An 18,262-nucleotide genomic window follows, 5' to 3' on the forward strand; every position below is an offset into this window, starting at 1 on the left:
CTACCGGATCGTAACTGAGGATGAAACATGGGTTCATCACTTCGATCCAGAATTAAAAAAATAAAGAATGCAGTGTAAGCACCATGGCTCACCCCTCCAAATAAATTCAAGAGGGTGCCATCAGCAAGGAATATGATGGCTTCAAATTTTTGGAATAGTCAGGGATAATCTATTTTGTTTGAAGGCATTCGGTTTTGTGCCGAATACTGTGACATTTTAACAACGAAAAGTTTGGTCTGCATGTTGAATATAAGGTGTAATGTTTTGTTTTATGAATGTAAACTGCACGCACTATGCAGACGAATTGAGATGTCTGCGCCAAGAAATCTCACGTAAAAGAAGGGACAAACTGACACAAGGCGTTCTGATTCTGCATGGCAATGCGCCAGCTCACACATCCCAAGTTGCGATGGCTGCTGCAAGGTGGTCAAAGTGCATTGGTGTAGAGGAACGTAAGACCATAAGTTGGGTTCTCTTACTACTGAAAGAACATCGGCCCAATAACATTTTGATCAATCCTCGTACTCATCACTTGTTGTTCGACTGTTATGCCTCCGATTGGCGTATGTAGTACATTCTTACATAACGTTGATAACATCAATATTTATATACTCTTTTTGAAAGGAAATGCCAGTATATTAAACGGTAAACAAAATTACTTAGAAAAAAACACAAACATTTTTCTAAAAAAACGCATTCTACTATAATCTTTTAAACTTCTCTTAATTTTCTCCCTGTCTGTTATTTTGTAATTTATTTATTTATTTGTCCTTTGCTCTTTTTTTGGGTACAAAACTGTAATTGAGCTTTTTGATTTTAATCACAAACATGCCAATTCCTAGAGATAGAATATATCACTTTAAAAACTATTCCAGATAAACTGTAAAATTCATTTACAATTATTTGTTGAATCCTTTTTGTGTAAATAAGGATTAAATATTTTTGAACAAATAACAGATTCGCATTTTAAAAATTGACAATATGGCGGTGATCGATTTAATGGATATACGTATGATTTTACAACATTTATTCAACAGAAAGGAAACTTATTTCAAAGTAGTTATAAAAAATTGATATTTATTGCTAGATGTGTATACATGAAAGAATAGGGATTCGGAAAGTATAGTGTGTTTATTTAAAAGCCTTTCAACGAACGTTTCATGGGTTATGGCGAATCTATCACTAACGTTCAGTTTTTACATTGCTTGGATGATAACTTTTCACTTCTGTCTTCAAAAGCAATCTTGCATGTGAAACGATTTTTGACTATCAGATCAAATAAATGCAATAGCTGATATTTTAGCTAACTGACATAGAGTGAAAAAGGAAAAAAGTCAGTTCCACTTGAATCTTTTTTTATTTTCATTTCTGTGTAAAATCATTTGCCACTAAAGCATATAAATGTTGGGTTGTAGATTCTGTGAAGAACGTTGCTCGTGACAAAGAAACGTTGCAGTCAACACTTTCCATGCGAAGCTCTGACATAATAGTAGATGGAGATAGAGATCAGAATCTAGAAAAAGGTTCTTGTATCAACATTGAAAAGAAAGGAGAATCCTGGTTACAAGTGGATCTTGGAGATATGTACACTGTCTTTAACATCAGAGTATTTCTTGCTGATCCAGGTATTATCAGGCAATGAATATCGGTTACTCTCATTTCACAATTCTTATACAAGTTTCGGTGGTATGTGAAAAGTTATAACTAATATCGTTATGCATAAAAAAATCCTGAAAAAATAACACTTTTTTCCGCGTAAAAGTAAATTTCGAAGCTGTATTTCTGTCATAGTCAAATAATATCTTGTCTTCAAAAAAAATTTACACCAGGACAAATTATTACCTTGTAAGCAGATATCTAAACAAGGCAAAAAAGATAACAAAGAAACGTTTAGGACAATACATATGTCAAATTCATCCCAGTATATTGGAAATCTATGCCATACCTTACATTTGAGAAGAAACAGCATTTAGTTTATTTTTGTAGGAGACAATTTGGAAGACTGTTTTGAACAACCATGGACATATCGCGGCAATGCAAACACAACAGAAAGCGGATTTCCCTGTCAGCCGTGGAACATTACACATGATATATTTCATTACATGCCTCCAGATTCGTTTGGATTTCGAGTTGGGGAAAATTACTGTCGTAGTGCGAATCTGGATTACCGGTATTATTTTTGGTGTAGGACACATATTGCTCATTTGAAACGGTGTGACATACAGTTAAGAAACCAAAAATTATGGTGTTATACCACCAATCCCGAATTAGAGTGGGAGTACTGTGCCGTGAAAAAATGTGTAAAAGGTATGAATATTTAAATTGTGAACAAGTGATATGATTACAAAATAAAAGATTTTTCAGTGTAAACATAATGTTTACATTATTAGTCAATGTCCGGTGTTTTCCCAACATTTTAAGTGAAATCATGAGAAAACATTTATAATTCTTTTAGGCTTAGATTTTTCATGAATCATTCCTTTTTTAAATGTTTGCTGGCGTTACATTTTATTTATCCTGTAAAAATGACTTTTGTTAAAGCTTAAGGTGACGTAAGCTTTTGTGGTATGTGTTATTCCGGCAACAAGTGTATGAAAACACAACTGAATACAGTTAAAACAGAAACTTTAACGTCAAAATTTGAATATCCAGGTTTAAACTACAACTTGGTCTAAATAAAACCTGTGCCGATATAAATTTACGTCGAACTGTTTCGGTCCACAATGTTGTATGAATATTTATAATAGTCATAATTATAAACAGCTATTGTAATCGTAATAATTAATTGTCTGTAAATGTATATTTTATTTGTTTACAGCTTCAACAAGTAACGTCATTCTGAAAATCGGAACCACAGAGAGCAATATTGAAACGCCCGAGTTCATGGACAATTCTGGTTTGTCAGAGAACATACTTGAATTTGTGCTACATAATAACCCTCAAGCAAGATACGTAGAAATTCATCAAGATTACACAACAGACTATTTCCCTCTTTGTGAAGTAGAAGTATATGGAATATCAAGTAAGACTGATGTTCTCTCCTTGCTGATATTGTAATGTATTTCAATCTCTTTTATTATTGCAATTAACATAAGGTATTTCTCTCACGAAAACCAGCATTTAACCTAGCACATGTAGCGATTTTTAGAAATTACACATATTAATACTGTATATAGGGTATTTTTGCGCGTACAAGTACCCGAAATCACAATTTCAGATCTTTTCAGGCATTTCGCGTGCAGCCATTACGCGTGTTGAAATAATCGAGAATCCCGAAACCTATTTCTTCTTGGTTGATCCAAGATATGTGATTTTCATAGCGAGAACATTTTTACGCAAATGAGGTTTCGGGATTATATATATAATGTAAAAAATACTGCTGATTTCAATTCCAAAATAGATATGAAAAATGAAATCTTTACATAAGGTTTCCTCATTAAAAGTCACCGGCAATTTTTTGTGTGTTGATACATTTTTACATCTTCGTTATCTATAACATTGTATCCGTTCATTTAGTGGAACGGAAAAATGTTTGAATACAAGGTATTTGTTTGACATAATGTCAGGCAGGTTGATAAATGATGTCAGAATTATGTAATGAGTTTTGTTTATTTTTTCTTCAATTATCGCCAAGCTGAAGACGGATAACCTGGATCTGATTTTTTTCATAATAAAGTTGAAATTAGACTGTGAATAATGAAAATTTTGACAGCAATTTTTTGTGATTTTAAGAATCTCTCAAAAATCTCAAATATTTCTACGTCGCGATCAAAACTACATATACGGTATGAATATCAGTATATGTTGGAAGTATTCTTATAAAAACAATTATGCCATTTCAAATTAGTTATATAACATACATGCATTTGTTAGATAAACTATAAAACCCATAAATTAGATTAAGATATCTTTACAATATTGGGTTCGTTAATTTTTTTAATAGAATTAACATTCCATGATTATTTACATATTTTTGTTTAAATAAAAGTAACACAAAAATAATGATGGTAATTTTCATATATTTGTTTAAATATTCGAGACGTACAATTTCATTAATTTAAGCTTTGATTTGCGAAAATGTTAAGAATAATCTTTTTACACTTTTGATCAGATGATACAATCAATGCTGCACTTCATAAGCCAGCTGAGCTATCTTCTGTCTATGGAGATTTTGGACCTCATCTTGCTGTGGATGGTATTCGCACCAAAAGTTCTTATTTTGCTACAGAAAAAGAATTGAATCCTTGGTGGCGTGTTGACCTTTCTGGCATTTATGTGGTTTTCCTGATTAGACTATTCAATCGCCTAGACTGTTGCAGTAAGTATTATATATATAATTCAATCTTTCATTCTGACAGCTTGTTTGATTATACTACAAAAAAAGACTTTTAATGACCTGATGCAATGTTATGAGGCATTATAATTTATTCTATGTATCAGTTTTATATCAATGACATTGTTAGCATTACCCTTTCTTTCTGTAAGCTGTGCTATACATACTACTTTAACATGATACATATTAAAAAGGGGAAATACACGTTATTTTCAGCTGCAGTAGCGGTTTTGTTTCATAAATAGTAGAAACAAACATGCAAAGTAAACATCAAACTTAAAAGGGTATCATTCCCTTTTAAATATCATAAATTCAAAATCAGTGAAAAGATACTATTACACATTTGATAAAATGGAAATATTACCTTTCAAATAGCAGTTTCAATGTTTTTGGTTTTTGCTGAACCATTTGTTTTAAAATTAACCCAATCTTAAAAGTAAAGATTTCCATTCCCTCTGATATCACAAAATAATAAATAAATAAATTTTAAAACTTAACATAACAATTTTCAAATAGGGGACCACCCCTCACAAAGCAGATCAAAGGTAGAAATAAATCTGAACCCAACCTCTTTGATATCAAATTCATAAAATCAGTAAAATATATCTTTAACACATTCTCTAAAGTGGAAGTTACTCTTAACAAAACAACACTTATTGATATTAAAATGCAAAACATAAAATTTGTCACAAAGTTATATTATGAAGCAAATGACAAATGATGAACTTAGGTTGTATTATTGGTATATAATAGTCCAATAGTTCATACTCAATTCGCCTGTAATTTTAAAGAAATATCTAAAGTGCTTACTTATAGATCTGTTTAATATCATGCTTTTATGCCTAGGTCACAAATAAAACAGCCGCCGCCCGATTTAACGATTTCACAACATCGCGGCTCTGACTACAAAGTATGATAATATACAAATTTTCATTTGTTAAAATATATCAATAGTTAGACTTGCCAGGAGAGAGGCACTTGGTTTCCGTAAATTGCCTAATTGTGGTGGTCATTTGAGAAGATTCCAGGGGTATATGACCGTTAGAGCGTACAAGGAAAGGAGAATCCTGGTTACAAGTGGATCTTGGATCATGTAACATTATGCGGAAAAATCTCTAAACAAGGCTTTAAAGTTTTATTTTTTTGAAAATGACTTAAAAGAGAATAATTTCCACCACTCTTTTCATTTTTCTTACCGATCACAGGACTGATATATACATATTTTAAAAGTAGATATCCAAGATAAGTAATCTAAGTGACTTATGAACCACTGCGTTATCTAAGGAAAACAATGTAGTGTAAGTGTATATACTCTTTTATCCAATCACCAGCTGTCCTAATAAAGGTTACAATTTTCAGAGTAACACTGGCAATGCTACAATACAAGTTCGCTTCTTTAAAAAGAAGCATGCGAGAGGTCTTTTCACAGCTGTTGAAGATTTATTTAATTGTTCAAATGACAGGAAAGTAAGAACTTCTAATTAGTCGAATGGCATCTGCGAACAAAAGCAACATATATCGGCTATTTCCGTCAGTCTCTCAGAATAGGAATATACGGCGAGGTGTTCCGAAGTTAAAGAAGCAGCAAAATTTCCATACACGGTTCATTAGGTGGCCACAAAATAGTGCTTGGTGATAGCATACCATTTGTTCAACATCAACACAAACATGTGTTGTTGAAAAATGATTGGGTCCGAAGCTTATATATTTATAAATGCTTTGTTTTTCAGTATTCTAGCTCCACTTAAAAAACCCAATCAACGATGAACTTGTTTTTGATTCAAAATTGAAATCTGACCTTTTACATTTTTTGATTTAAAGAAGTCATCTTAATTTTGCATAAAAACAGTGCAACTTAGTGCAGCATAAACGTGCAAAAAGTAAATATATTTGTACTTTTTATGGTTTACAAGATTGATACACTTTTGATTAACTATTCTTTGTCAACAGCAGAAAATAAACTGAGAAAATCCCTTTTATATAGCTCAACATTTCAACCAAGTACAAAGCAGTAAGGAATTTCATTCATAAAATCTTATATTTTTTCTTAAAATAGTACTTTAAGTTTGCGACCTTTTGTTGCGCAATTTTGCCATAATTAGAAATGAGTAAAAAATGTTGGCCAGATATACTATCCTAAAAACAATACTTCTTTTCAAATTTCACAGAATTGTAGCTATTAGAAATGTTTACTGTCACTTATTTTTCGAATTCGATGTTCACAAAACAATTACCAATTACTACAGTTTAATGAATTTCGGCTGAAATTGAGATTCATTAAACTCAATTAGATACGCAAAAATGGATGCCGCCAGCAATCAAGCTCAACACTGTGGAGAGGTCTGATGACCTCTGCAATAATCTGACCAATAGCCATTACATAGCACACGTTCATAAAACGCTAAGTGACGTCATCAATAAGTCTTACATCAATTGTTATTTCGTACAGGCTCACATTGAAGTTGTTTCCCCAAAAAGGTTATAAAGTTTGCGACATGATCGGTTTATAATGCTTTCCTGAACTCATTGTAACGCTTAACCTTCTGGTGGCAACTGATGTAAACCATGCCAGCAGTGCAGATGATGTCAACCGGCACATCCAAATGTTCTGATTTCGCTAGTCAGACAGTACTTTATTTGAACTATTCCCTGACAGTGATGAACCATATTGACCATATTGAAAGATAAACAAGTTCATGTTAAATATCTATCGTTCTATGCTTAAATTAAATTTAGGTCTATAAATCTAAAACAACTGTGAAATCTTACTTCAGCCTACGTACAACGTTAAATTTTTTAATCAATCTGATTCGTATGTGAATGTGAAGGTACACTTTTTTTAATAATATGGAAAAAAAGATTATTTACGTAATATAAAACAATAATTTTATGCAAATTGATTGGACATATTTTTGTAATTTTGCTTTTAAGTAAGAATTGCGTATGTGTTTTGTGTGTATGTGTGCGTGTGTGCGTGTGTGTTTTTCTTTTGATCATCTTTTATTATTTATTACATTAATACAGAAATGTTTATAAAATATTTATTGGATTCGTTTAGAGCAATAAGCTGTTAGTGTGATAGAGATGTATGTAACAGTTAATATAAGAATGTTTTAAAAAAGATAAGATTTTACCTTATTTAATTACGTATGTTTTTATTCTTTTTAACAGGGACAAAACCGGACAGTACCATTCTCCAGATGATGATACTGTTTGCAGTAGGAATTTATTCTTGCCTGGAATAACAATCTATTTGAAATATCTACACATTGATTATGAAATATGGCGGATAACTTTAAAACATAACATTTTGTTTATAAATGTTAAGCCATTATTTCAATAATGTTTTACGTGTGTTGGATATAAAATACTTCATTTGATAACTACAAACATTTCTCTCTAACATATAACATATGCCTTTCCGCACCAGTATCATAAGACAGATAAAATATGAATAGATTGTTAGATATACGTTTAAGTCACTTTCAACATACCAAAATTCTAATACGTTGTAAGGAAAATGAGGTGAAGTGTTATTTGAACGCAATTTGCTTCATACAAAGAACACGGCATTGTAATATTGAAAAATAACACTTTTCAGCCGCGTTTTATATATCAAATGTCCCAAACAAAAACACAAGCGCATTTGGAAATGCCATTTTAATATGCCCATCAATTAAGCCAGACAAGGAAAGTACACTTTACCAGAAAACAGCAGGGATATGCTATTATATCAGGTTGTTTTAAAATTGCATTAAGATGCACCTCACAAAACTTATATTTTCCTCTATGTTTCCAGATACAAATATTTTTATTTTATCATATTTCTAACTTGATTAATCCAGTAGTATATTACAATGTTAAAAACATTCCTACAAAAAACGTATGCTGAAAAGCCATGTTCATATTTATTGCACACAATTCTAAAACAAATTGCGAATTTTCTTCCTAATATTATTACTTATCACAAATGTTTTCTTGGAAATAGGATACTCTTTCATGATTCAGCTGAAAAAAATATTGATTTTTAGTTCTCTTTTTTGCACATGCAGTATCGATCTCCAAGTCATCACAATGTTTAATCGGTTGTTAAAACTGCACGTTTGTAACGTCGCTTTTCATTGGATAATCGTAACGTTAATTAAAATAGTTTTACATACAGGGCTTCTGTTAATTTATGACGAAATTTCATTTTTGCTTTTAAAAAGAAAGTTTGCTGTATAATAAATTCGATATCAAGATTGTTTACAGGTTACATGACCGTATATAAAGGTTTATTTGAAATATACCCCGGTTTAAATGTTCAAACAACCGTTGTTTTGCTACCTTAGAGGCCAGCCCCTTCACATAGAGAACAAATGTTTTACTTGCAAACTTTGTCAGACTTCAATGCTATTTCTCCATGTAATTTCCCAAAACTCCGCTTTAACTGTCCGATTTAATATTAGATATAGTTGCCCTTATAATTCAATGACGTCTGTTTGGTAATAAATAACATAAAATCTTAAAATTTCTAAAACTTTATTGGCAATGTAGTTAGACTGCTAGTATTTGAACATAAATGCTGAATATATTATTAACACCATTGAACAACAATAATAATAATTATTATTATTTGCGGCAGAGAACGTGTACATTCTCTTACTATTTGTATACGAAAAATCAACTAGTTTCGAATAGCACCCCTACTGGAGACAAAGATCTTAATTTGCTTAATCTTAAGAAAGATAATATATATTGTTAAGTCTTGGAAGAATTGTTTCTGTTGGTAACAAAAATGTGCCGTCATGTTTTATAGATCTAGTTCTCCATATTTTTTAAAATGCCAACTCCATATAAACGCTTTCAAAATCGATCAATTTACTTTATTGTTTTAAGGGCGATATCATATTTCTTGTGATTTTAAGATTTTGATGTTATCCACTGTCAGAGGATAGGTTACGCTTCAAATATGAATTATTCATTTCACTTATTGATTTTTCCATATTATAAACAAAGAAAATTAATTCCTTCTTTTACAAAACGTCACTATATTGACTCACACTTAAAGGAATGAAAAATGAATTGATATAGACAAACAAACGACTGAATAAAAGCGCTGAAACTGAAGAAATACAATATTGTGAGATGAGACAAGGATGGAAAAAATATTTATTATCCCAAAGTGACTATGCCTGTGTGTTTAAATACGAAACTTTTCGTAATAACATCTTCTGTTTCGCTTAGAATAGGATGACTTAACAAATTAGTCTAGAATGCAACTAATATGCAAGTTTCGGGAAATCTTAAGGTTTGAAGGCTTTCAAATTTGGTAAAAAAATCCAACACGTTACGCGAAATCCCCCCCCCAAAAAAAACAACAACAACAAAAAACAACAACACTATACTATCATGAACTAATAAGAATTTGCGTTAGTTTTGCATAAAATCTTGGAAAAAAATAACAATCAACTTTATCAATTTTAACAAAATAATCGGAAAAAAATATAAGTCAAGCATATTCTTAACATCAGTCACTCAATTATTGCAACCTTTATGACAATCGTATAAACTGTGTTCATAAACTTTCTCCAAGATAATATTATCTGTAATTACCAATCTAAGCGACAATTTTATAATTTTAACATATCTATTGATAAAAGAGGATATCTACCGAAATCTTCATATACGCTTGCGTTACATGAATCTTGTCTAACATTTAAAATTCTTTTACAAAATTGCATGTGTATACGTTCTATGTCTATGACTTATTACAGCCTCAAACCTCTGATGAGTATGGTAAAATTGATCCAACAAATGCATCAAAAGCTGACACAATAATAATTTCGGTTCAAGATCAAAATTGTTACAATTATACAATAACATATTTAAGCTCTTGAAGATTTACGAATTAAATGATTCCCTGTCTAATGAAAAAATTACCAGTGTAACTAAATACTGTGCCAAGATGATTAAAATAGTCTACAATTGCTATCTCTTGCCCGTTATAAACATTTTTCATTGTTTAAAGATAGTTCCCCTTTGTCTAATTAATACTGTTTTGGTATTTTCAATATAACTTTTAATCCTCATTCTATACAATAAGTACATGTTTACAATAAATCAAGGCTATTTTGTTAATCATCCGGTCTTTTCCTTATAATAGCTATATCATCGGCAAATAGAAACAAAATCAAAATTACATTGTTAAATAACAAACCAGACCTTAGGTTGTTTTGTACATGTAACACTAAGTCCCTTACAAAAAAGGGAGAAAAGTATTGGCGAAATTACCTCCCTTGTCGTAAGCCCACAGCATACTTCAAGAAGATATCTCTAATGATTCGCAATATTTTACCTCACAGTTCATCCAAATATTGAAAGTGATCCTAAAATTGACCCTTTTTAAACCGAATATTATTTTTCTTGTCCATTTTATCCCAATAATAGGATTGTTTCGATGTAAATCAGGATATGTTTAATTTTAATATAAAACAATCAATTTGAGTTTTACAAAATTATTAAAACATAATCAAGATCATTTGAGTCGCGTCACGACAAAACCAACATAGTGCGTTTGCGACCAGCATGGATCCAGACCTGCCTGCGCATCCGTGCAGTCTAAACAGATCCTTGCTGTTCGCTTACAAACCATATAACAAGTAGAGAAATCGATAGCAAACAGCATGGTTCCTGAACAGACTGCGAGAATGCGCAGGCTGGTCTGGATCCATGCTGGTCGCAAACGCACTATGTTGGTTTTGTCGTGACGCGGCTCATTTGATCCTGATCCAGACATTTTATCTGGCGTCCAATATGTTCGATATTAACATGCAAACCAGACAATTTCATATCTCCTTTATATAGAAATTTCATTTAGTAATATAAATATAACATCCCTGTGATTGTGATAGTACATAATGTTGATCGTTGAAAAATAGTTTAAAAATTGTGTTTCTCGAGTTAACATTTTGTATTACAGAGGTCAAAGGGATGTAATATATATGTATATATGTGTTCCTTAAAAAAAGAAGAAAAAAAGCTAAATCACTGTTTACAGCGAAATTTACTGAGAACATCGCTAAACATTACATGGTTTGGCTGAGTAGTTCCAATGGCAGTCAAAGGGGCACAAAACAACGGTTGGAATGGTTTGATGTAGAACTTATGTTCATAAAATATCTCACATGAATTCATATTTGCTAGAACCGTTGTATAACAAAAGATCAATACTATTTTGCTTAAAAACATATTACTTATTACGCTAATTAATTAACTATATAATATTAGTTAAGTCCATTGTAAATTTGCTGAAATGTAGTGTGAATCTAAATCGTTCCGCTATTCATACGTATGTGATTCGCCGTAAAAAGTATACAGGTTGGTGGATAAAATCTCGTTTTGAAATGGTTACGGATTTAAAACGTTCGCCGGTTTTGAATTGTTCAGTGGATTTAATCTTGAACAAATTTGGGAATATTGAAACATTTGAAGAAAATAAATTAAAAAAAGCAAAAAACAACAAAAACAAAAAAACACGTTGTGCTTGTTTTACATTGAAAATGAGGAAAGGCATGTGCATAAAATGCTTTGCTTTAAAAGGACCTATCATAGTTTAGCATTGTTCATTTGTGAAAAATATTGTTGTCTGTTTGAATGCAGACTCTCTGAAGAACGTTGCTCGTAACAAAGAAACTTTTCAGTCATCAACTCTTACCACACACAGTTGTAGCATAATAGTTGACGGAGATAGAGATCAGAATCTAGAAAATGGTTCCTGTATCAACATTGAAAAGAAAGGAGAATCCAGGTGGATCTTAGAGATATGTACACTATCTTTAACATCAGAGTATTTCTTGCTGACCAAATTATTGTGAGACAATCAAAATTAAATCTTGTTATTCTCTCTACTTTATTTTTACGACTGTAATGAAAATTTACATGTTGAATGAAATACTTCATCAATGTCGTTCGTATAAAAGTAAATTCACATGTATACAGTAAAAAGTAACATTTATGATAAAAGTAATCTGTGTCAGTATTTTGAAATATAAATACATGTACATTATTTCCAAAAAAAAACAACAACAACAAAACATGCCAGAAAATTGCAACTGAATAATCAGATTTAAAGAAAAACATAACGGAGAAAAACAAATACACATGATAAATTAATCCATGTCTATTAAAAACCTTTGCCATACTAAAAAAGGGCGGGGATCATCCTTCTTATTTAAACATTGGCCACCCCCTGGCAATAGTATGACATGGAAGGACATTTTCTCCATAAACTAAATCTTTTGTAACACACATATACCCAATAACCATCACACTTTTCAATAAGCTCTTTGGTCCTCTATCAAATCACAATGAAACTCCAAAACCACATATACTTAAATGACCTACTAAAATTTTATTCGTGCGAAAATAAACTGTTTGTTAAAAAATCAATAATCTTTCCAACGGTATATTACAAATGTATTATACATGTACCTTCACATGTAAATCACGATTGAATTGAATTGTTGCCACTAATTGATATATGCCTCTCGTATAATCTGGAAACATAATTTGAGAATCATTTTTTAGTTTACTTATATAGGTGAGAAATTTGAAACGAACAACCATGGACATATCGTGGCAATGCAAACACAACAAAAGCGGATTGCCCAGTCAACTGATTCTATCCATGCGAACAGTACATACCCAGATAAGCCAGGTGTGGGTTCATGGCATGCACTGTTCGTTTTTAGTCAGTACTAAGTCTTCCAGGCGCATAACGATCCTTAGATTTCTAGTCTGAAGCGTTAACAACTCGTCTTTGCCGCAGAGACATATTGGTTTTGTCAATTAAGAAAGATGAACATAATTCATAATATTTTGCGTAGAACAGATAAATAAATATAAAAAACAAGTTCATGTGCAATACTCATTGTAAGATCTTACAGTTTTGATATTTTGTATTATCTATATGTGATGCTTTGATCCGCTTTTCATTATAATATGAAATTAGTAGGACACAGCTAGAAAATAGTTGAATCATGCAATGGGCCACGGAATTTCTGTTTTAAAATTGTTTGAACAATATTTGCATTCGTTTGTTTAAATTTGGGATTTCTTTCAGTCGCGCATTTTATTGTAGTTAAATAATTTATTTGTTCCCTGGTTGCTCTTCTGATGAGTTTCACATAATATTCATTACCTCTGAGATGGCATTTTTCACCCTTATGTATGCATTAGTTGAAGAAAATATCCCAAATTTCTAATGTTTAGTTAGTTATACGATTTTGATGCAGCAGGATAGAAATTCACATTAAATTAATTTATTTTTATATTTATTATTTCATCTTAACCCTTTCGCTGCCAGAGGGTTATTGTTTTATTGATCACCTATTTGCCAGAGGGTTTTCTAAGAAATTACTATATTATTAATTAATATAATTATTATTATTTGTTATTAGTATTATAATAATTATATATGTTTCCAAATCTGTGAGTATAACAATAATTATTGTCAATGGTATAATTTTCTTTATATTTATTATTATTTTTATTATTAATATTATTAATTTATTATTATTACTATTATTATTATAGAAACGGCTAAAGCCGTCCATATGGCAAATACGCCGAAAATAACAGGGCCCTATGGCAGTGAAAGGGTTAAGATTATTTTCATACCAATGTTATTGTATTATAAGATGTATTTAATCTGATAATACGAGATGACCACGTGACTGCTTTCAATTCTCATTCGCATGATTATGTACTGTCGATTCTAACGTCATATCATGCATGAATTTAACATTATCGAACCTAGTCTTCGATTCTTAATATTTGTTTATATTCTATCTCAGAATAAATATTACATAAAACAAAAAAGAAAACGTCATATTTTTCAATGCAAAGTACAATTTTATTGACATTTACAACACAATGCAATCTAAACATGAATGTAAAATGTTCGTAAGAATATGGTATTTTAAATATTATAAACTCTCTCTCTCTCTCTCTCTCTCTCTCTCTCTCTCTCTCTCTCTCTCTCTCTCTCTCTCTCTCTCTCTCGGACTACATAAACTGTCATACGTACAATAACTTACTTATAAATAAACTGTATATCAAACAAAGCATTCAAACGCATAAATATACGTAACAAAATCATTAACAGAAACAATATTTGATATCTCAGCTGCAATAGAAATTTCATACTCGTGTTTCAAATGCTGGTTGTAGTCTACAAGAAACATTTTAGCAAAGTAACACTTTACGACATAAGTAAAAAACACTATCCCATTACTGCACATAAAAAGCGGACTTATGTCTCAACCAGTCACTAATAGGTTTTTCTCAATCTGTTCATACCTGAAATAAGATAGATATATTTGCTTAGTGAAAATAATAGTAATTTAGGCATATTGATCTACATAACAACTGAACATTAAACTTATACCAAATTCATGTTAAGCATACCAACATGCACGAAAAAATATACACATGTGTTGAACTAATAATTCTATAGAGAAATATTTTGATATACCTAAACTTCCAGCACCTCCCATTGAACTTTTACCGAATCCGACCCCAAGACCACCAAAGCCTCCATTGATTATACCCATACCACCACTCATACCGCCAAGTCCACCCATACCGCCAAGTCCGCCAAGTGCACCATTACCTCCTCCAAGTCCACTATTAACATCAAGTCCATTATTACCACCAATTCCACCATTACCACCAAGTCCACCATTACCACCATTACCGCCAAGTCCACCTTTGCCGCCAAGTCCACCATTACCGCCAGGTCCACCATTACCACCAATACCACCATTACTGCCAAATCCACCTTTGCCGCCAAGTCCACCATTACCACCAATTCCACCATTACCGCCAAGTCCATCATTACCACCAATACCACCATTACCGCCAAGTCCTCTATCCCCGCTAAGTCCATTCATACCATCTAGTCTAACATTACCACCAAGTCCAGCGTTACCCCAAAGTCCACCCATGCCACTAAGCCCACTTTTACCTCCAAGTCCGCCATTACTACCAAAGCTGCCATTTACACCAAGTCCACCATTACCTCCAAGTCCACCATTACCTCCAAGTCCGCCATTACCTCCGATTGCTCCATTTCCACCACCAACACCGTTGTCTAAACACAAACTTATAAAGATTAGAAATTGGCAAATCAGATGTCAAATAAGAGAAGTGACTGCGTACATCTACATATACTACGATTTAATTGAGGTAAAATAGTGAACACGAGACTTAAAATTTATATAAACTTACAAAATTTCTTAGTCATATGAAAATCAAGAATGTGAGTGTTAATGATATTGGATAAACATTTCATCAGAATACTGCTATTAATTAATTGACATACTTCCATTCAATCCAGCATTATTTTTTAAAATTCCACCCCAAATCCTCTAAGGGCTTCCCTTTTTCCCCAATTTTAACCAACCCCTTTTAAATTTCTGCCCCCAATTTGGAAACCACCAACCAAAACCTACATTTCCATTCAATAAAACCCCGCCCAAAAATTTTACATTTCCATTCAATGATCTAATTCCACCAAATTCCACTATTTTTTTTTCCGGGGCCAACCGTTCCCCCTCCAAATTTTTTGAAATGCCCCCTACCATTCCTTTCCCAACCCCCGCCCCTAAAGCCCTAACCCTTTCAAATTGGGGAATTTTTTTCCCTTTAATTTTATTTAAAATTTATTATGTGGGAATTAAGTTGGGACCAACGATTTTATTTTATAACTTAAATTAATTTAAATTTTCAAATGGTGCCAATGCCAAAAGTTTTTATTTTTTTAATTAATTGAATTTTATGTAAATTTCTTCTAAAACATTTCCCCCATCACTAGGGGGCCTTTTCCCACCCCAATTGAATTTTTCCGCTTCCCCGTTAGCCCGGCCCCCTTACTAAGCCAACCCCTTTTAGTCGTACCCCCCTCCATTTTTCAAACTCTTCCCCCCCAACCCTAAAAAGCACTATTTAAAATACCTCCCCCAATTTGTCCTCCTCCTAAAAATTTTCCACCACTTTTTTTCCAAACCCACCCCCCATAAATGTTACCCCCCCAAGGGAAAATGCTTTGGGTTTCGAAAAATTTAATTTCCCCATTTCTGCAGGGCCCAAATAAACCCCCCTGAAAATAAAAATGTTTCTTTGACATTAAATAAAAGATTTTAGCTTCCCTTTTTAAATTAAGGGTTTGATGTGGAAATTAAAATTTTTTGTTTTCGTTACCTTTTTCCACAGAGAGGTTAACTAGATTTTGCATTAATATCAATTATCATTAACGTATTCAAGATGATATTAATATTAATGGGATTCAGATATAATGTCCATATTCAAACATTTATACATTAAAAGTTCGTGATAAATTTTTATGCCCTGCGTCATTTTTTACTTTATGACTTACCAGTGAACCTACTACTCCAACCACCGGTGTTACCTCCTCCTGAATTAGATAGGCAAGTTATAGCATTAGTTTATTTGTTAAATATGTTAGTAACCAATCCTTAAAAGTTTGTTTCATATAAATTGATAAGGTAAAACTATTTATTCTATTCTTAAGCCTCCTCTCTTCCTCTGCCCTTCGAGACCTTCCAGTTGCCTTTTTTGTTTCTTTTTTTTCTAGTTTTTTTTTCTACTTTTTGTTCGGTGCTCTACTGGATGCCTCTCTGTATAACTGGATGTTGTCGGTATCTGCCTTCCATGAACATCGCCATCCCTGGTTGATCTTTGTATTCATATTTAAACCGTCATATTTGGATGCATCAGACAAATGTTCTACTTTAAATTGAAACAATTTGAAATTACTATTCACCATACAGTTGTCCTATTTCCTTTCTTTTAAATTGCTATTACTTATGTGTGTACTGTACCGATAAATATTATATTTGAAAATATTTAGATTAGATAAAACATGAACAAAGATTATAGATTTTTTATTTATAAATTTGAGACTAACCATAGCTATTTGTGCCAGCGCCTAAGACATCAGATACCACGAGCAGTGTGCACATGGAGGCTAATGTGAATGTCATGCTGCAGTTAGTAGACAAGACACGTTTGAAAAAAAAACACATATGATAAATCGATTTTGGCAAACCATAACAAAATGAATATACCGTGATTTCATTTTACAAAAATTGCAAGTGAGTATATTTTATATCTTTGTGCTGCATATTCAGGTAATGAAATGTAATTAAAAAAATGTAATGTAATCGAAAAGTGTAGTGTATACCCGAGACAAGTAGGATTTTAATATAACTCTTAACTTGTTCTGACGTTCGTTTGAGTGCTTTATGGTACGCGCAAAAATACGTATGATAAAAATGCAGTAAGCCTTGATGATTCATTTTCAAACAACTGAGCTTATACGAGGGATGATCAAAAATTAACCGGACTTTGTAGATGATTCCTTACCTGTTGAACGCATTTACATAAAAGTACACGGAACATAAATCGGAATCTATCCTCTAAATAATACAAAAAATACCAAAAAGAAATATTGACAATTTAAAAAGTTATGCTGTTATTTGCATGTACATGTAAAGCAATACGACGCGTATTGTCTTAAAGGGAGCAGCGTTTTACTCATTCTCGAGAAGGCCAATACGTGTTCCATATGTTGTTGATGGCGGCGGATCCACCGCCTTTATATATCTCTTTACAAGTCGGTATCATATTGTATTGTAATAGAATGAATGATGATAAAGAGCTCCTGTAATGATGCAAACTTCCGTTCTTTCCTTCTGTAACTTAATTGGTGGACAATTTGCACATGCAATGAACTTTATTATATTTTGCATTAATATTATGTTGCTGAATGATAATGTATCTGCCATACGAGAACTTTAAAGTATAATACAACTAAGAAAAAAGTGTCATATTTAAAATAAACAAAACGCATAGCCGATTTTGAAC

General features: G+C 32.1%; 2 protein-coding genes across 2 annotated transcripts; one reads left to right on the forward strand and one right to left on the reverse strand.

The window, feature by feature from the left end:
• Positions 1-409: 409 nt before the first annotated feature.
• LOC132724655 (uncharacterized) lies at positions 410-12,189 on the forward strand. Its single transcript, XM_060709589.1, has 8 exons — positions 410-452; positions 1,416-1,625; positions 1,987-2,307; positions 2,819-3,022; positions 4,112-4,318; positions 5,288-5,426; positions 7,505-7,551; positions 11,975-12,189. The coding sequence occupies exons 1-8, from the start codon at positions 410-412 to the stop codon at positions 12,187-12,189; spliced, it is 1,386 nt and encodes a 461-aa protein (XP_060565572.1).
• A 2,456-nt stretch (positions 12,190-14,645) lies between these two features.
• On the reverse strand, positions 14,646-17,379 carry LOC132724656 (uncharacterized PE-PGRS family protein PE_PGRS20-like). The gene is made up of 4 exons (XM_060709591.1): positions 17,304-17,379; positions 16,752-16,790; positions 14,850-15,467; positions 14,646-14,674 (listed from the first exon to the last, which is right to left on the reverse strand). Exons 1-4 carry the CDS (start codon positions 17,377-17,379, stop codon positions 14,646-14,648), a joined length of 762 nt encoding a protein of 253 aa, XP_060565574.1.
• Between the last annotated feature and the right edge of the window lie 883 nt (positions 17,380-18,262).

Source organism: Ruditapes philippinarum, unplaced genomic scaffold, assembly GCF_026571515.1.
Source record: "Ruditapes philippinarum isolate M1 unplaced genomic scaffold, ASM2657151v2 ctg3227_1_1_1_1, whole genome shotgun sequence".
In the NCBI taxonomy this organism is placed as follows: Eukaryota; Metazoa; Mollusca; class Bivalvia; order Venerida; family Veneridae; genus Ruditapes; species Ruditapes philippinarum.